General features: G+C 37.3%; 2 protein-coding genes across 2 annotated transcripts; one reads left to right on the top strand and one right to left on the bottom strand.

The window, feature by feature from the left end:
• Window positions 1-4,081: 4,081 nt before the first annotated feature.
• On the bottom strand, window positions 4,082-11,145 carry LOC135481107 (sphingomyelin synthase-related protein 1-like). The gene is made up of 5 exons (XM_064761042.1): window positions 10,959-11,145; window positions 8,671-9,366; window positions 8,048-8,165; window positions 7,164-7,314; window positions 4,082-6,567 (listed from the first exon to the last, which is right to left on the bottom strand). Exons 2-5 carry the CDS (start codon window positions 9,357-9,359, stop codon window positions 6,230-6,232), a joined length of 1,296 nt encoding a protein of 431 aa, XP_064617112.1. The 5' UTR covers window positions 9,360-9,366; window positions 10,959-11,145; the 3' UTR covers window positions 4,082-6,229.
• Window positions 11,146-11,379: 234 nt separating this feature from the next.
• On the top strand, window positions 11,380-18,440 carry LOC135467403 (voltage-dependent anion-selective channel protein 2-like). The gene is made up of 8 exons (XM_064745180.1): window positions 11,380-11,460; window positions 12,412-12,482; window positions 12,838-12,972; window positions 13,491-13,611; window positions 14,444-14,554; window positions 16,666-16,933; window positions 17,305-17,362; window positions 17,903-18,440. Exons 2-8 carry the CDS (start codon window positions 12,419-12,421, stop codon window positions 17,992-17,994), a joined length of 849 nt encoding a protein of 282 aa, XP_064601250.1. The 5' UTR covers window positions 11,380-11,460; window positions 12,412-12,418; the 3' UTR covers window positions 17,995-18,440.
• The last annotated feature ends 2,062 nt before the right edge of the window (window positions 18,441-20,502 follow it).

Genomic DNA, 20,502 nt, shown 5'->3' with positions numbered 1-20,502 from the left:
TGGGTGGAGCAAACCGTCAAATTTCAATCAAATGTCAAATAAAACTACATGTATAAATTGTCTGAGTTAATTTAGGTGTAAAATACTAGAATCCTGTGAATGGAGAACAAAATATAATTCTAATACATTCATAGAAACTGACTTTCATTTATTTATTCATACTGGCGAGAAAACAATTTGTACACAATCTGACATATACATTTTTGCTAAAAAATATATACCCATGAATAAATTTCCTGGCAAGAACCATATTTGCACACTTATATTGCTACATAGCAAGAGCTAATGCAACTAATATCTACTATAACATATATTTTCTACGAGTTAACCTTAATAAATTTTTCAATTATAACTGATAAATCCAAACTTTAGAGTGGATTTTAACAAAATGATGATTGTCATGACAAATTACTGGTATTTACGTCTAGGTGAAGAAAAATTACAACCTATAATCATTCTGAACACAAATAGAAAAGCATAACCATTCAGATGCGAGATGTCCACTATCCCTCAAAATATAATTCCGAATCCATTTGGCTTCATTCCTCTCAGCTGGTTCTGCCTGTTCAAGGCATGTTAGAATTTGCATAACAATTTAAAAAAAAAAACTTTTAACAGTTCAATTCTACTTTCTGTTAAGATTATAAGCTCTAATGTTTACATCTCTCTAAACAAAAGCATCTTCATGGATTTTAATCTTTTGAAAGAAAAAAAAAGAAAACCTTAGACAATTACATACCTTTGAACAACTAAATAAAACAACATATGAAAAAGGGCATTTGAAAAGTTTGTTAATAAATGCTGAGGATAGGAGAAAAATATATTTTGAACAATGAGGTATTTCATCTAATTTTAGCATTTTATGAGTAAACAGTTCGATATCAGTAACACTTTAACTATTGAGTTACTTTGTTAGGTTCTGTAACAAATAAGATTTTGTGTTGTGAAACATTGTGGTTAGAGATCTGGACTGGATTGCTCAGGGCCTGAGCTAATATAAGAGTTTAATTACCCTGACCAGTTGATTTGACAAAGGAGTTTTAGAGTTCATGCAGATGTGAATTGTCACATAAATAACAAATGTGAATTGTTACATAAATAACCCCCATGAAACCTTTCAGGAACAGTTTCATTCAAAACAAAGCAACTATTTTTGATTGAATACCTATTTATTATATTATAAATCTTTCCTTGTTTGGGCGCCCAAACTTGTGACGCCAAAGCCTTAAATATTGGGTTCAAAATAGCCTTATAGGTCAGAGCCTATAATGAGCGAACAATGGCAATTCATGTATGTGATCTTTGGTAAATGGGGATACTTGGTCACCACATCATGGTTAAGATATATACAAGATTATTTCTGACTTTATGTATGTAGTGCTTATAGTTTGGCCTGGCAGAAAATAGTCTCTCTCAACACAGCCTATCGGCTTCAATTCAATTGCAGTTTCTAGAGGAAAAAAGGAATGATCAGATGGTTTGCTGTGTGAGAGGAAAACCCTTTAGCTTTGCTGAACGATTGGGTTCAAAACACTTTGCATACTCAAGTGCAATCAAGGCACTGTCTTAACATTTGGTCTTGTATCTGCACAATGAGCCAATGATTGTTTGTCTTTCAGTAGAACATTATGATGATACCACATCATGTTGTGTATGTGGCTGGACTCTACACATGGTCACTTGAGCTCAATATGGCTGCCTATATAAACCCACAAAGCATCAGTAACATAGTAAAGATTCTCTGATGAACAGAAAATATATCACATTATTTATATTCATTTATTAATTTATCTGATTGGTGTTATACGCCATACTCAAGAACATTTCACTTATATGACTGCGGCCAGCAGTATGGTGGGAGAAAGCAGGCAAAGCCCAGGGAGAACCCACGACCATCCGAAGGTTGTTGCCAGACCTTCCCTCATTGTTTATAGGGGTGATACACTAGTTTCACGTTTAATGCAACATTGCATCAAGTTGAGCAACGTAATAAGACCATTGTTCTTGGTTGGATGTATCCATGCTGACTCTATTAAACAAAGGATATCACCTCAAGGAATTAATTTTTTTTTAATTTTTTGTCTCCTGAAAAAAATTATGGATACTGGTATTAAAAAAATTTTCTTTGAAAACAACAACTTTTATCAAAATCCTAGAGAGTCTATCAGGTTTCACCCAACGTAAATATTTTTAGTAATGGCTCTAGATGCAAATTTTCTTCACACTTTCTTTAAGTTTACATTCATGTAATGTACACAAACACTAAAAACAATATATAACATAAGTATGCATAGAAAAATAAACAATGCATCAATATCTCACAAGATCACGGTTTGTCATCCGAACATAATATCACTGGTTGTTCATTCAAAACATTCACAAAAATAATATGACATGTATGTGTATGGTTTACCCAATAAAAATCAACTCAGTAAATCAAAAACTATTGAACAATGTTTCAAAAGAAAAATAATGCACTACTTTAGTAAAGACACAAAATAAATCACTACACGAATCAATTCGATTTTTTCCCCATTTTCAATTGACTAAAGGTGACCTTTTAGTTCACTGACTGAAACAAAATATTGAATCCATTCTTGAATTTCGCTTGACCAGCCAAGAAATCCTGGATGAGATATTATTCTTTCATTTATTGCATCATCGATCTTTGCTATAAAATATCCTTATCACTTGGAAAATCTTTCCAGCCAAGAAAAACGACTGATGACATTCATTCTGCTAGTGGATAACTGACAGGTCAGGCAACTACCAATATTATGTGTCACAACATGCCCTTGATGTGTGTCTAACAAACAAAAAGGTAAAACAAGTTCTACATTTTAAAATACATGTATATCACACTGGAATGCATCAGAAAATCTGGATGTAGTTTGCTGTTGCGGCCTACTTCATGCACATGTACAAAAACACAGCGGTTTTCAGATAAAACATATAGTTGCGCTACTTATAACATTATATAAGGTATTGACATGTTAAGGTATTGACATGTTAAGGTATTGACATGTTAAGCCATTGCCATTTTTCTCAAAACAGATGGACTACTGTAATAATACACAAATATTTCCTGAAGAGTCTTGCTTGCTTGCCATGAAGGATGAACATAAGCGACTGAGAGAAAGAAAGTGAGGTCAATTCTGCATACAGGCAGGTACATATTAAAGCAGGTTTGGCTTGCTCTCTGGACATGGGTAGGTCTACATATATTTGCTTACTTCATTGTTCTTTCCTGTCACACTCAAGACTTTTCATTTATACAAATGGTGGCCGGCTTTATGGGTGTTGGACATTAGAATCCTCAGCATAAACCACCTACCTTTACCAAGTAACTGGCCCACTCTCTCACGTGCGATAAATGTTGGTGGAAAGCAAGTGATTCACAGTGAACTTCATTCAACTCTCACATAAGAGGAAATGAACAATGGAAGTAGGGAAATCCTTAATAATTCCTGACTGAGAGTGGGATTGAACCCACATCTTGTAGATCATGGAAAGGCAAGCACCCTAACCACTTGGCCACTGCCAGCAACATGTGTATATATATATATATATATATATATATATATATATATATATATATATATATATATATATATAGTTTATAGGACAATTTTTAAGGTGCACTTGGACTAATTAATAATACTTGTTATGGTCATCTATAAACGAAATATGCAAAATGTCTACATGTCAGCAATTTCCAAAATTTCAGGACCAAGCCAAATAAAACACATATGTAGAAGATTTCATGTGACAGAAATATTAGGCCTACGTGGGGTAGACCACTTAACTTGAATTTTGACCATGAAGATTCAGAAATGTGGACCAATAAACTTTTAGCAAGTTTGGGGCTAAGATCATCTTACGTGGTAAGTAAATGTATATTTTGTGATAATACATCATGGTTCCAATTGAGATGATCACAGAACTAAAATCATGTTTCCCATGCATCACAAGCTATTAAACACTACATACATGGATTTTTTACTTATTTCAGAAATGGTGATTCTGTTTTTATGAAATAAGACATATGAAAAAATACTATGTTATGAAAAACCCAACAGAGTTTTAAGCAATTGTACAGCACTTTCAGTCTGTTCAGATTATAGAACATAAAATTTCAATGCTACAGTTTTTTTCCTCACTATGCAATTCAAAGGTGACATTTCCAACCACTGGCTAAGATTCACACTGCATCAGGGGCCACTTTCACAAAACTTCACGAGTCTTATTTTTTGTAACTCTGTTTGTAAAACACGTTGTCTAGGTTACAGTACGATAAGGCGACATCATTCACGAGAAAAGTTACCAAAAGTTGATTTACAACGGTTTGTGAACCATGCTGTTCATTTCTATTTGACATATGAATGAAATCCTAATATAACAGGTCTCAGAACATTTACAGGTATAAAGCACCAAGTATCATCCCTTTAATTAAGGCGACTTATCCCAGTTCCATTATATGTGCAACTGCTTGTGTACAAAAGTCAGGTATCAACCAGCAAAAAGCAAACATGGTATCTGTACAGAAATTTTCATACAACAATTAAAGACAATGTATATATGCATACACAGTGCCCTTATCAAGATGTACCCAAAAATGGAATCATTACAGATCACCTGCCAAATGTAGTTACATATATCTATGTATACTAAATAAATATTTACACCAAATTATTGAAATACATGTACAAACCACGTACCCTAATTCAACCGTTTCAACCACCTCTGCAACCAATCTTTTGAAACATACTTAGAGAACTACGGGGTGTAGAGAGATAATTTAAACAGTTTGATGAAGCTTGTATCTTTAATGGCACAAACCCATCATTTTTAGCATTATTTTTGAAATGATTTTATGCAAAAATTCCACTGAAAAAAAGTGCTTTAAAATTTACAGTAGTTCAGACTAGAAGTTCTATGGAGATCAACGGCTGCAACATAGTTACAAATACTATAAGAATGTGGAATATACTAAAAGTTTTCCATGTCACAACTATTAATTAATAATAAACCTTTGCACCTCTTCTACACAACTAAAATTTACATTTTGATCGGATTAGTGATTATGCCATGCTCAAGAAGACACCAGCATTATTGCGGAAAGAAACCAGGCGTGGGAACCCACAAATATCAGCAGATTGCTGGAAGAACTTCCCACATACAACCAGAGGGAACACCAGCATGAGCTGAACTTGAACTCTTAAGTCATTATGCTGCGACAACACGCTAACCACTCAGCTACGAAGGCCCCAATAAATATCATGTGAATGTCTAAAATCGTGACTGGTAAATCATTATACACGTATGTTTAGGTCAATGTATGATGGGCTAAGCAAATGGCTACCTCCTTACAACAATCCAATTCTGAAGTTCTGTATTACTAAGATATGGCTACGGTCCCTTTTTCAATTGGCCCAGCTTCTTGCGTCATCACATCGTTGGAATAAGAAGTGGGACGAGACATGTACATTTCCATAGAAGCTATCGCAAAAAAAATATTAACAATGATTTATTTCAGATTGTTCATCAGTACTTACAGAAGTAACAAAATGCAACGACCAAGACAATTCTAAAAGCAACATTACCAGCAGTAAAGTAAGCAGTCCATGGTCACATCCCAATCTCAGTTTTTGATACCAACATTCAGAACCTTCTACCAAATCTGTTCTTAAATGTATAAATTTACAACACTACCCACTCGCACAGTGTCACATATCATAGAAACAACTGGCAACCTATAACTTTGTATACCAGATTTTCATAATCTTAAAGCCATTAACTTCATCCCTCTGAAACACTTACAAGGACAATTTTGGTGTAGAGCTAACAATACATATTTTAGTGAATCATCCAACAAAGATTCAATGATAGGACATAAATAACAACATCTCCTTGATTTCCAAAGCAACTGGCCTTATCACGGTGAGAACATTACCCTCAGTTACCTAGACAGCGTCATGTGCATACTCCAGCCATGTAAACAGTGTATGCATTCTTAACACATCCACTGGGTAGGCATAATGAATTAAACTTTATGAAAAAAATGAACACATACTCAAACTTTTATCCAAAGAATAACAAAATCTGTAAACAACTTGATCACTTTATCTCAAAAAATACAAAATTTAAATATCAGTCACATGGTCTATCTTCAGGTATCTTGACCATTAAACCAATATCTTGTATGAAATGCTGTAATTATCTTTATTTCTCAAGAAGACTTCTTCCAAGTCTTCGCATAAAGCCGCATTTTCAAACTTCTTGGAATTTTTAGTGGCCACTCGTACTCATTAGGAACAACACCATCGCACTTCGACTCAAAGAACGCAAACAGTGGAAAATAGATTCTCGTTCTTTTGCGATCCCTCTGCATTAGAGCTCTGTTGTTGGCCAGTGTGTGGTAGTACAGGAAGAGGCGTGTTGTGATGTAGAAGGCAATGAAGACATCGATGGAGTAGTGCTCGTGAGCCGAGAGCACAAAGAAAATCCCAAACAGGTTGAGCACCCAGGATAGGGTATGCAGGTAGTACATCCTACCCCTGGGGGTATCTGGAGAACACAGGTTAAGTCATCATTAGTACAACTGTAATGGTAAGTTTTTTTATAGCAAAGAGAAAGACAACAATTTGTATTATTTACCTTATTAACTATTTCTATTCCGCTTTCATGTGATTTCAATAAACTTAAAGCACTGCAATAATTTGATATATACAAGTACAATAATCGCTAAGAGCTTTAATGACTACGTACTTAATTAGAATAAGTGAATGATTACAGCTTGTGAACAATATTTCAGCCATATCATGGTGAGAATCTGTAGTAATTCAAACGTACCTGTACATCCTATTATTAAACAGGCATCAAAGGGATTTGTGATGATCCTTACATTTTTCCTTTATGAAATATTCCCATATGAATATATCAACACTACAAACGGTTGTTAGGACTGTGGTGAAAGCACCTGACCAAATATGGACGACCAATCATACAGGGGATTCATGGCATGATATAGCACTGTTTGTTTTTCCACAGAGCCATACGATGTTTTAAGTTGGTAAATACATGTAGGTAGATCCAAATATCAGGCTCCAACATAAGGCATTAAGGTCATGTTTGAAATTCTGACCTTAAGCTTTACAACTTACACTCTGTGATGAAGAAGTTCATGAGCGTGATCATGGAAGTGTGACCACTGAACATGTAATCTCCACAAGACCTGACCCCCTGCAGAGACATGCCAAAACCCTTCCAGATCACAAGGGTGCGCTCTATCTTAGACCATATATCACCATACACCTGGAGAACAGAAAAACCCAAAACATGTAATTGTACTTTAAGACAAAACCAACAACTTAAATATAGATCACTGTTCATCTGAATGAGAAAAATACGAACTGTAAATCTTCAACCTTTTCAACCACTAAAGTACTTTTTTCAGTTGAATTTAAACCTACAATTATAACATTACATATTGCAGAATATTTTCCAGGTCTTATTTTCCAGTCTTTAAGTAAGGGACCAGGTCATATCAAAGAGTACCAACAGATCAGGACTGGACACTGGTTCTACCAACAGAGATATTTCAATGTTCATAATTTTGATTTCTCACACATCACTACACACATCTGTTACTCATCACCTGTTTGCAATATTTATGGCACCAGAGAGGTAAACATTTCATATGGGAGAACTACATAGCAAACATACTACAGAAGGCAAGTACATTAAAAGTGAAACAAAATAAGAAAGAGAACATATATTAAAGTCTTGCTTTGGTCACCGATGTTAAAGATGGACTGACTTTTTTGAATATGACCATGAATGCTCACTTGATCTCAAATTTCGTCCATAATTAAATTATTCATCTTGTCTGATTCTGTGTATTCTGTTTGTCTAAGAAAGGTGTTTTTTGGGGAGGGAGAATGAAACCCATCTGTATAAATGATGTTTCAGAAATAGATGTAATACTTCAATATCTTTATTTGCCTCTCAGTTCACTTTTTCTGGTGAATTTTCATGGCACTCTTACCTTTCCTGCACACTGTAGATGAACACCAGGTACAGAGAGGGAGGTCAACAGCATGGTGATACTCCTCAGCAGAAACACCGTGCCTAGTATGGAAAACAGGCGGCGCATCAGGATGAACCTACGAATATACACCAGACAACAACCAATAAATATGCCTTCTCAAATTCTCCTTCATTGTGTGTTTTACTACCAATGATAAGTAATGGTTTATTATACATCTACCTATATAGTGTAATATGTAAGTATATTAAAATGATCAGTGACTATATTTAACACAGTATATGCACATTTATTTGATTGGAGTTTTTTACGCCATACTCAAGAATATTTCACTTATGTGATTACGGCCCAGCATGGTAACGACTAGGTAATGGAGGACCCCCGATACACATACAGTTTACATAGAGAACAGTGACACTGACAGTTGAAATGTTTATTCTGTGACATGTCTTAACACAGGGATGTTTCCAGAGCATTTTAGAGATCCTTAAGCATTAAGAGCACCCAGATTCATGCGCTTAAAACACATTAAGATTTCTGTAAGCAGCCATTCAGGTAGCAGGTGATGTGTGATGGTTTACATGAAGGTCCAGACATAAAGTTTAACTGTTGCCTTAATTTACCTGTGTTTGTGAAAAAACAGGATGCCAAAACATATGCCAGATAATACCACACCAATCAGCTCACACATCTGAAAGGCCCAGGGTACTAGAGGCATGTTGTCCAGGAAGAGATCGGGTAAGGGAGGGTATTTCTGCATGTCAGGGACACGGTCATGAACAACGACCATCACAAAGGCAGTGATGAGGAACACTGTAAACACGTAAACAAAACTCAGGAATGTCTTCCACAGCTCAGGGTCCAGATCTCTGGAGGGCCTTCCTGCAGTGCTGTTCACTAGCTGTACCTCATGGATGTCTACATCCACATCCTCATGATGAGAGTCGCTCTCAGTCAGCGACCCGACGCTGTCCAGTCTGCTTACTGCCCGCTTGGGATTCTGAAGTGGTCGGTGCTTTACTTTATCAGAGGATGATTTTACGGATCCGTTAGTAAAACCTGTGAATCCTACATCCTTGAGGAAATTTGCATTGAGCTGCTGGAGTTTGTGTAAGCATATCATCAGTCTTTTGATATCCCCTAGAACTTGAATCTGTAGCGGTGGGTGGCGCAGATCTGACTCTGTCAACATTAACAAACTTTTGCCATCTATTTTATGGTCTGTGCAGAACAACTGTCTGTAAGCTTGGAAATTGTTTTCCTCCAGCCAACGGCCAACTCTGTCACAGTCCCATGTTGGTGCCTCACACATTTTGTATCTGGAAAAAGAGTTATTTATTATTCGATTGGTGTTTTATGCCATGCACTAGATAATTTCAACTTCACCCTGTCATATATAAATGTATATTACAGGTGAATGACACTAAGTTCAGTACATGTACAGCATGAGGAGAACAACTAAAATGCACAAGGCCCCTGACTAATTTTTGATTAAAAGCTATAGGGTAACCAGCAGACTGGATCAGAGCCAATGACGCAGGGCATAGGCCTGGTAAATGCATTCATTTATAACCTGTGAATGAAGCAATCGAGGTGATTGCCTGTATAACAAACTTCCAGATACTGAGTACATGTGCAAAGCTGTGAACCAGCAGCAGCCAGTATGACTTGGACAAATTTGAGTTTTGCGATCCTTGTGCAAGCAGAGTGTGTTATTCACTCACTCATTTATTAAGAAAGACAAACAGTTGTGACCCACATTGGCCTATATGATGTGACTGTGTGTCCCACATAACACTGTGTCCCATGGTGATCCATTCTACAGACATGACCCATAAGGTCAGGATATTGCTGACTCAGCTTACCTGGTTGCTTATCGGTCAACCATGTACAATTTTCAGTCAGAACACAATCCCAAATTACAGGTCACATGTTTGTGGCACACCATCAACATTTAATCGCAATACAAAAGACAATTTTTTTTTCCAAGTACATGTGAGAGTTAAGGATATATGGCCAGATACTAGAAAGCTCTTAAACGTCCCACCTTCCAGGTCAGGACATATGTAACGCCGGATCAAACCCGGCCTTGGGATAGAAATTCCTTCACTCTTACTCGTTTTGTGGCCTTGGTGACAAAAAGCAGTCAACACTGCTCATGTGGTCTTTAATTGTGAATTCTTCATTTTGCAGTGATGTCATAGCTGTTCTAAGACAACACTATTTGGACACATGATAGAGTACTGGAAGTGAAAATAAAACCAATTTAACCCAGGTAAGACAGACCCCGATTAAGACTTAACCACAAAAAAAAAAAAAAAAAAAAAAAAAATATTAAAACTAGAGTTTGTAGGTAAAAAATTCTTTCAGGAAAAGTTCAAACGCTCATTGGAGACCACTTGTCTTCCACTAATATAGTGTGCATATCAGTATGGCACATGTATGGAAGTAACTTGCCAAAGGTGATGGTATATGCATCGGTAGTCCAGTTTCCTCCACCTATAAAACTAACCACCATCCCTGTAACTGTCAGCGAAAAATTCTTGGGTATAGCAACTGTTGGGTGCTGTAAGTAAAACGCGATAGAATGACGTCAAATTGTTGATGAATCTGCTTTTCACAATGAAAATCTGAAAAGCCGTGCAACGACAGAAATAAGCACCATTCAGTGCTTTACTAAACCCAATTTCCATCATCACAATTCACCATCATCATCACAATTCATCATCATCATCATCATCACAATTCATCATCATCATCACAATTTCATCATGCTCAGTAATCTTCAGTATAACTGCTTTGGACAACATTATTACTGGACGGTAACAAGTTACAACAACAACAACACGTGTTGGTTGTGGCAATCTCTGAACGCTGACAAACGTCTACTCATGGGTAAGAATTCTCAAACCTCTTGATGTCTCGATGAAGGTAAGTCTTTTCCACTCAGCGGAATCAAATGCTGGTTAAGAATAAGCACAACGTAAGTCTCAGTTGATCAACCGACCGCACGTTGCATTTGTTGTGTTGATTGTCCAGAGCGGAGAGATTTGTTCCCATCGAACTTTTGACCGGTCGAGAAAGACATGGCGTACCTACAACTTTTATCTGATGGTAAGCGAAGTATGTCTTTCCAAACCTACAGCCTAAAATCCCGTGCCTTCCTAGGTTAACATACTTTATGAGATAAAAGTTTGACAGAGGATGTGACAAGCTGATAAGGACCTACAGACATTTCTCGTAGGGGTATATACCTGAGGGGAGGTAAGTACGTTTTGCTTTCTCCACGAGTGGGCGATAACGTTGACAACGACAGAGTACGGAGAATACACGTCCACCGTGTTCAGCAAAGGAAGCCCCTGTACATCCCTTCTTGCTGCTTTAGAGGTTGTGTCGGACGAGCCGTCACGTTGGTGTGTAGAAATTTGCAAGCTTCGTTTGTGTTTCCCTTGTAGTTGAGTCACTTCTGGGTTTTTAAAACTTCACCGCGTTAAAAAATCGTGTTTTGCCTGATTTTATTGCCAGTATGATAGATTATGCAGGCTATACATCCGTGTCAATGACAGGTCAAACGTGCTAAGGGGGAAAATGGCGTCGCCGGCATGATCAAACGATATGATTTGATCGTTCGGTTGCCAAGCACACATTTCGAATCACTTCTCAACATAATACTTAATAATGTTCTTCGTTTCCAGATGATGTATTAGATGCACGAATACACGCCGACATTGACATTGCAATGAACAACATTATTCTAGCCAGTACGGAAGTAGTCTTGATACCGTTGTTGTTGTAACAAATTTCGTCGCAAATAGATTTATGAATATAAAGAATACTATTTCCAGGAACAACAGCTGTTGCGTTTGGCAATTTGATGGAATTCTTGAGCATACGCAGGCAGCTACAAATTATCTCCGATTATGCATATTACTCAAAAACATTCAGAATTGTATTGGCAATGCTGGCCATCTCATGTCGGTTTACAACCTTGCCATTTGCTTTCGCTTATCTGATAGTGATATGTGACAAAATATGGGAAAATACTAGTGTTGAATGCTGTATCCTGGGAATGGTAGAAAAAAAAATTGTGAAGGTCTAAAGAAACTTAACTAAATGGTCTCCACATCAGACTGTTGCGCCATGTTACGTGGAAGGATGTTACACGACTGCCAAATTATGTCTTAGTGTCAAAACGATTAGGCAAAATGCCTGTGAGCAGGTTTCAGAGTGATCTACTGTATTATGCAGTCTTCACATTTGTATGTGTTGAATTTAACACATTGATTGATGCAGTAATACTTGCACAGTATACGTAAGAACGTTTGTCTACAATTTTTTTGTGTTCCTTTTTTTTTTTGTGACAGAACTAAAATGGCCCCACCATCATATTCTGACTTAGGCAAGTCAGCCAGGGATCTTTTTAACAAGGGATACAGTAAGTTGAACAGTAGCTAAGCCATCACATTTTTTCTTTCCCTCCATGTTGAAGTATATATGAACAAGCAGGGATGGTGTTACAGAAATTCGTTGAAAGGTTGTAAAAAGGAAATGTTGGTTCAGTTTTTAACTCTGGAGGATTAAAGAAAGCTTTATTTGATGAATGTGAGTTTTCTGTGACACTTTGTTCTCTGATATTTGCTGAAGTACACCTTTGACCTTGACTTTGACCTTCATTTAAGTCTTTTTTTGCATCTCTTAATTTCTAAGAGTTCCTGGCATTGAGAGTGGACTTTTTTTTTGTCTGCGTAGCATTTACACTTAGGTGAATAAGTTTCTATTTTCTGTTTCAGATTATGGTCTTTTCAAGTTAGAATGCAAAACAAAAACTGAATCTGGTGTCGAGTTCACGACTAGCGGTAGTTCAAGTAGCGACACTGGAAAGGTTGGAGGAAGTTTAGAAACAAAGTACAAATGGGCGGAGTACGGTAAGTTATGTCCTTGTGATATTAAAGGGGAAGAAAATTCAAATATCAATCAAATACCATTGAAAGGAGAATGCGTTTCCTCGCAGGTGCATGCCCTAAAAAAAATTTTAATATGTACCTCATGTTGATAAATTATAAATACAGTCAGCGCCAAAATCTGCTGTGGGCATCTCCATTTTGCCTAAGAACTAGTCCTGAAATCATCTGTGTTAGGAGGAGAATTGCCGTCTCCGGCCGTACGTGGGAAGGTCTGTCAGCAGCCTGCGGATGGTCGTGCGTTTCCAGCCCCACCCCACCACCACCCCAGGCTCTGCCCGTTTTCCTCCCACCTTAATGCTGGCTACAGTCGTATAAGTGAAATATTTTTGAGTACGGCTTTCAACACCAATCATCTCTTGGTTCAGTTCTCTATCATGATGTGAGACTGTGTAACTACAAAGTGTTATCCTATAATAAGAATGGTTTACATGTACATTTTTGCTTGTTATACAGATGTTTGTGTTTTCTGTGCATTTTAGGGTTAACATTTACAGAGAAGTGGAACACAGATAACGTTCTTGCCACAGAGATCCAGATTGAAGATCAGATTGCTAAGGGTCTCAAGCTCTCCTTTGACACATCTTTTGCTCCACAATCTGGGTAAGAAATTGAAACAGAAAAGCAGCTTGCCTCATTTGGTACTAAATCTAAGTGTGGTGGGCCCTCATTGACATGGTGGGCTACTGTCTTCCAGCCAAAACACACCAGTATCCCTGACCAGTGAGGTGTTCTTTCAAATCCTGCTCTTGGTGCTTCAGGTGTGGCTTTTGAGTAAAGTTTGTCTGGTATGTGGTCAGGCACAGTTGTTTTACCTTTAAGCATAATTGTTGTTGTAGTAGTATCAATATCAAAAATGAGCATCAAACAACAATGAAAGGGATAAATAATTGGTACCTATTGGGAAGTATTGTTCAGGGACAAAATGTGAAGTAGCAGGAAACTGTATCATACTATCCCTAGTTACTGTAATCATTTGAGACAGTTTGGTGGCCTAAGGGTTAAAGTGTCCACCTCAAAGTCGAGAGATCCCAGGATCAAACCCTGGTCATACCAAACACTTTAAAAATGGTACGTGCTGCTGCCTCGATTGGTTCTCAGCAGAGAGGTGTTAGAGCAAGGAAACTGGATCTAATAGGTTCAATGTCAAGTGTAATGTGACTGGGTCGGTTGCCTTCACCATGATGCTTCATTGGCAGCAGTACTTCGGTGGAATGAACTCACCCTGTCTGAAGAAGACACAGTATATGTACATAACACCTTATGACTCTTCACCGTCATGACTGAAAAATTAAGCACAATATTAAATCCTAAGCATATATGTAATCTCTTGTGCTTTCTTAAAATTCTGCTTATGAGAATTAAAGGGACATTTTAAGGACATATTATTTAAAACTTTAGAAAATATCTCACCATCGCTATTGATGTTATTTAGGAAGAAAAGTGGAAAAATTAAATCTGCCTTCAAACAAGACTATGTCAACCTGAACTGTGATGTGGACTTTGATTTTGCTGGGCCAACGATACATGGGGCTGGAGTGCTAGGGTAAGTCTGACTTATTGATATGTTCATTGTGTACATTCATTTTCACGTACAGGCCCCTTCAGAAGGAAAAATATTTTTAGCTGATTGATCATGGTAAGTATACGTGTGGTGTAACTTACTGGTAGCCAATAACCTACCATCATCTGTCTTACATCCTATAATGCCTCCTGGCTCTAAGCCAATTGTCCTTTGACTAATGAAGTCTCTTGTTGAAATCCAGCTAGAGCTGGTTTGTGTGACACTTTAATCCACGGTTACAGTAACCTTATGAAGGCTTGTGCTTTTTTTCTGGCGTTCCGCTTGAGATACCAGTTTTGTCCATTCTTAACTTTCACAACTATGGCATTAAATGATTTACTGCGAAAAACATATTCAGTATTGAATCATATACTACAAGTAGTAGTAATAATCAAGTGAAATCTTTGCCAGGGTTACGGGAGTTGCACTAAGAAAGCCCAACGGGCCAGCTAAATTTTTTAACAGCAAGGAAGGGAAATTATGGTTTGAATATATACAAACTCTGGTGCTAAGGCTTTGTGGGTATAAAACAAAGTGGAAGTTTATTCATCTTTAGTTTGATCAATCTTCGCTATGCCTGTAAAGTGAAAGAAAAGTAGATACCAGCACGTGCTGACTTCTAATGAATGTCGCTCTGATACACGCTATCCCATTGGCTGTGTCTCTCCTGTGGTCTCATGAGTAAGATTCTAACAAACTGTGAATTTTGTACAACAACACAATGGCTGTTTGACAGCTACAGCAGTGTTTGCAGTTTCTGACCTGCTACAGAGGACAATTAAAACTGAAAACAATGCAAAACTCCCCATGTTGTTTGATAAAGAATGAGTGCTTAGCCCCGATAATGGAGAATTCATATGTTTTGCATTGAACTGCTCCAAAGGTGACAAGTCACTTTGTTAGGTGTTACTCAAGTACTCATCAATGATTCGAAAAAGAAAATGACACCTGATTGAGTACTCCTCATGGTAGGTGTGAAAGTAATCTTCTTACGTAGTGATAATCCATCCCCCATTGTTTTGATCTCTGATCCAGATCTCGAGGATTAGCGACACCGTGGAAAACAAAGGACGATTAAAGCCACCCATAATGATACTTGTTTGACGTGCTTGAATAATTTCAGCCATATCATATCTTGGAAAATTTTAAGATTTGTTTTTTAGTATTCTCTTAAATAGGCGAAAATTAATTCCTGCAAACATATTTTTGGGGAAAATCTGCTAAAATAAATTCCAGCGAATAATAGGTACCTCACAGTACTCCAGTCCAGTAGTTTGGAAATAATCTTGCGTATGCATAATGAATGCAGACTTAAAGCATCAACTGCCCAAATGCTATTTACAGCAATCCCAAGATAGCATTGTGGTAATGACATTCAATGGCTCATGAATGTGATACTTGAATAAACTGAGCTGTATTCAGCTGTAGGCTCTTCATCCCAGGGCCCACATGTACGTAGCCCACTTGATGTTACGAGCACGTAACGGCCATGTCGACATAATGCTTACATTGCTAGTTGCCATGGTAGTTAAGAAGTAATCCAGCAAGTGGGCGAAGAATCTTATTTTGCCATCAGGGTAGCAGTGTTTTCGTTATATGATTAATGTTTTACACTGTATTCAAGAATATGTCGCTCACATAATTGCAAGTAGCATTATGGTGGGAGGAAACCTAGCAGAGCCAAGGAGAAACCCATGACCGTTAACAGGTTGCTGGAAGACACCTCCACCGTGTTCAGCAAAGGAATAGGAAAGCATCTTGAGCTAGACTACAGCTCGGGGAGCAATAGTACTTGATTCACATGTTATTTCCTCTGGGTGGATACTCGCATCGAAACACAAAACATTGAGACTAACATTGACCACATTCATTTGGCTAGCTTATAAAGAAGTGACTATGCTTAAATTTCACGTTATGCAGCATGGAGTGCTGACAAATTTAGGATACATTCAAATCTCAGGCCGGAAAATTTGTCTTTGGCCATGTTTATAATGTAGTCCTTGTAGTTGATAATATACTGACATACATTGTGTAGGCTTGTGAATGATTGTTTTTCTTCTATTATTTGCTGTATTTTTTCTTTTATTGTGTAGATACAATGGATGGTTAGCTGGTTACCAGATGTCATTTGACAGCGCCAAGTCCAAGCTTACAAAGAGTAACTTTGCAGTTGGTTACACAGCTGGAGATTTCACCCTTCACACCAATGTGAATGAAGGAACAGAGTTTGGAGGCTCCATCTACCAGCGTGTTAACAGTGATTTGGAGACGGGAGTTAGCCTCTCATGGGCTGCTGGCACAAATGTCACTAGATTTGCCCTAGGCGCAAAATATACAGTTGATAAAGATGCTTCATTCAGTGTAAGTACTAGATTATGCTTTTGGCTGGATATTCCTTTTGAAGATCGGTTTTAATACAGTTACAGTACTGTATGTATCAAAAACATTTCACCTGAAGGTTGTTGTTTAAAAATACCCTTTCAGAAGCACATGAAAGTCTTCAGATTGCATACCATCACCTAGCTTTTTGGTATAAGAAATTGATCAAACTCTACAAAACACTCTTATAAAAGAAGAATATACTTTTTACATAAAGGATAAATAAGGTGGCTTTTCAAGTATTATTGACAAATTATGTAATATAACTGGAAGTTTTTTCTCTCGGGTTACAGGATTCGTGTGTTCAGGGTGTTATCGAGCTCTTTAAGGATTTTGTTTTTCTGGTTTTGCAGGCAAAGGTGAATAACTCCAGTCAGATAGGTCTTGGATACACACAAAGACTCAGGGATGGTAAGTTTGGGTGTGACAATATCTGCTGTAAACTTGTCTTTTATGTTTACAGTAAAACAGTACTCTATAAAGTTCAGTTGAATGTTAACTACTGTTCAAAGTCTTTGAAATATACTAAATGATCTAAAAAATTTCGGAAGATAAGTGGAACATTTTTCATTATTCTGATTGTTGTATTGATCATTAGTAGAAAGGTGTTTTGAAGTGTGTTTGGTAGGTGTGATGATTTCCAACTGGCAAAATGTTAGGTTTAGGACACGTAATTGTCCCTAAAAGTTGAAATTTTCAGGGGGAAAATTTGAGGTTGTTTTCTAACCATTGCTAAGCATTGTTCTTGAAAGAACTAAAATTGTCCAAATCCGGTTGATACTCTGACTTGCAGACTAAGGCACCATTGCAACTGTTAAAACTATTCCAGATTTTTTGTACATTGATACTGAACAACATTCAGGCAATGTGGTTTGGCCGTTGGACCACTTGTGTTAGGTTTAATACAAAAGTGCCATTATTATTAAAGTTTAGTAGTTTATTTCCTTTCAGGTGTGAAGTTAACTTTGTCCAGCTTAATAGAGGCCAAGAACTTCAACCAGGGAGGACACAAGCTAGGTCTGGGTCTAGATTTGGAGGCATGAGAATAATCTGTATTATAACTAGGTGATTATTTCTTCCCTCCTGTAAATTAAACCATGTGCACCAGGTGAAAGTTTGCTATGAGGATTTCACATGTATAATAGATGTGATTTTTTTTGTCATAAGTAAATAAGCGGTTCATCAACAAGGTAGTATTCGGACTGTGTGTGATATAGCCTTTGGATCTGGTCATTTGTTTTATCTGAACAGTGGGGGTGAGCTATATCTGATGTGGGCCTTGTCTGTAAAATAAGAAATGAGCTTGTCGAGATTTATAAACTTAGTCTTTACTGTGTTGTGTATATTATTTGACCCTCATGTTTTTGAGGAAGCATTGCCTTGCAGTAGCAGATAATGGAAATGAACAGAGTTACTTAGATAGGCATTGGCGTGCAAACTTCAAACATAACTGCAGTTTTATCTTGAATAAAACCATCGGTAACCTGAAGTTGATGACTGTCTTGTGCTTATTGATAATTTGATAGATCAGAGACTGTATAGTGTAACACTATTTCTTTCATTGAAAGGAATGAATGAATGAATGATTATGGCTTAACGCCACATCGGCAGTATTTCAGCCATATCGTGGCGATTCATTGAAAGGAAAGATTTGCTCCAGGCCTCCGTATATGGAGTCCTGAAAATTTACCTTTAACCTGTGAAAGTGTAATGGGCCTTCAGCCTTACAGAAGAAGTGACATGTCTTTGTCGCAGGGTTAAGATGCGATGACACTTGTTGGTTCAGTCCAACGCACAGCGAGTTGGTTGATTCCAGCTTTTGATGTTCATGAGGCGTTGGTTGGATTTAGTAGTAGACATCACTTGCAGGACTAATCTCGTCTTCAATAAAGTTCTTTGAAGACCCTGCCCTCCACCAATTCAGCATACACATCAAGTTCGCTTGGCAGATGAAAATCGGTGCATGAAAAATTTATACAGAAATCATACTTTTTGGGATCGTTTCCATAGTAATCGTTTCTTTTTCAAGACCGATTAAAGTGCCACAAATTTGGGGGGGGGGGTGCGAAAAAAAGAAAAAAATACAATATTTAAGTTGTATTCCTGCGTAAACGGTGATAGTGCTGGTAGACAAAGCTTAGCATCCACATGTCTCCACATGGCCCCTTTGCAACGTTTTAATGTGTTCATATTAAATGTGATGACAATATAGCATTTTGAGGAATTGCAGACCAGTGACGTCTAATATATTAATGTATATGTGAATCTAATTCAAATCACTGTACTGTACACTGTGCTCTGGTTTTATTCTCTGTGCTGTACTTGTGATGAGACGGACCCAAGAAGACTTTTAAAACATTTAACTGATTGACAGTCGTTACCTTAAAACTTTCAGACTTGATATTTAGATCCTCCAAACAACTGTCATCGAATAGTTTAGAAGCACTCAGTCCGGAGTTACTTGTATCCGGAGGTTGTTGCTGGACACCCGGTGTCGGATTGTCCATGGTTCCAACAAATAGACATTTGTCATAGAATTAACTTAGAATAGGACTGCACGTATGCTACATGCTTCATTATCTAGTAGTGTGAAGTACGTCTTGCATACTTAAATATTCACTTCAAAATTATTCGAGCTCCTTGGCTAGCCGACTTCTCTACGTAGAGCTCAGGCCCATAATATTTAAGGAAAAGACCTCTAAAATCTCATCACTAAACAGAACACTTAAAACTATGCGTAAATATACTGCCATTTATTTTCTTTACATTTTTGTAAAAAGTTAAAGGCGTTCAAACATTGGAATTCTAAGGTGGGCTTTATAGACCATGTTACCAGTTTAGGAACGGCACAGAAAGTGTTTTCAACTCTAATCACCACACTGAATGTTGGAACTCCTACCCATGAGTAAAAGATTACTGAAATAATGATCTCCAAAATTCCTTCCTTGTGGTGAACATCAGGAAAACAATGATGTGACGTCAGACTTCCTAGACACCTTCAGTAGGACTCGTAAAGTCCACCATAGGATTCAAATAATTTAATGCCTTTCAACACTTGAAAAAAAAATCTAGAAAAATAAATGAAAGTATTTGTACACATAGTTTTCAGCTGTATGATGAACGTTACTTCATATTTTAGCCTCTTTTTACTCTAAAACCTGCATCGGTAATCCATTTTTTTAACGTTAGTCCAACTGTTTAAACATTTGACTCGAACATGTCCATCCAACGTCCGCAAACTTTCGCCAAGTTCCGTCAAGGTAATTTCTGGCTGTTTGAAAATTTCCTCCATCCGGACTTTTTGTTGAGAATTGGGTGTCTGTTTTTTCTCAACAGTGAAATTTTTTCAACGGCCAATATGTAACTTGCTTGAAATATGTCGGATTATCGATTCAAGATTCTCAACGGCTTGTTTATTGTTTGAAGAGAGTTTGCCGGTTCAAGTTACAACAACTTTTAAACTCGGATAAGTTGTGGAATTATTGTATACCGAAAAACATTAAAATGTCTCGCTTGGCGCTCAGGGCTGAGAGGTTAGAGCACGGAAGCAG

Source organism: Liolophura sinensis, chromosome 1 (assembly GCF_032854445.1).
Source record: "Liolophura sinensis isolate JHLJ2023 chromosome 1, CUHK_Ljap_v2, whole genome shotgun sequence".
In the NCBI taxonomy this organism is placed as follows: Eukaryota; Metazoa; Mollusca; class Polyplacophora; order Chitonida; family Chitonidae; genus Liolophura; species Liolophura sinensis.
This window is presented reverse-complemented; position numbering and strand designations above follow the sequence as displayed.

Excerpts from the sequence above, each read along its gene's own strand:
- LOC135481107 (XM_064761042.1), bottom strand. The coding sequence starts at position 9,359 with ATGTGTGAGGCACCAACATGGGACTGTGACAGAGTTGGCCGTTGGCTG. Across the intron at positions 8,166-8,670 it reads CTGTTTTTTCACAAACACAG|GTTCATCCTGATGCGCCGCC; the intron begins GTAAATTAAGGC and ends GTATATTCGTAG. Across the intron at positions 6,568-7,163 it reads GAACTTCTTCATCACAGAGT|ATACCCCCAGGGGTAGGATG; the intron begins GTAAGTTGTAAA and ends TGTGTTCTCCAG.
- LOC135467403 (XM_064745180.1), top strand. The coding sequence starts at position 12,419 with ATGGCCCCACCATCATATTCTGACTTAGGCAAGTCAGCCAGGGATCTT. Across the intron at positions 12,973-13,490 it reads GTACAAATGGGCGGAGTACG|GGTTAACATTTACAGAGAAG; the intron begins GTAAGTTATGTC and ends TGTGCATTTTAG. Across the intron at positions 17,363-17,902 it reads CACACAAAGACTCAGGGATG|GTGTGAAGTTAACTTTGTCC; the intron begins GTAAGTTTGGGT and ends ATTTCCTTTCAG.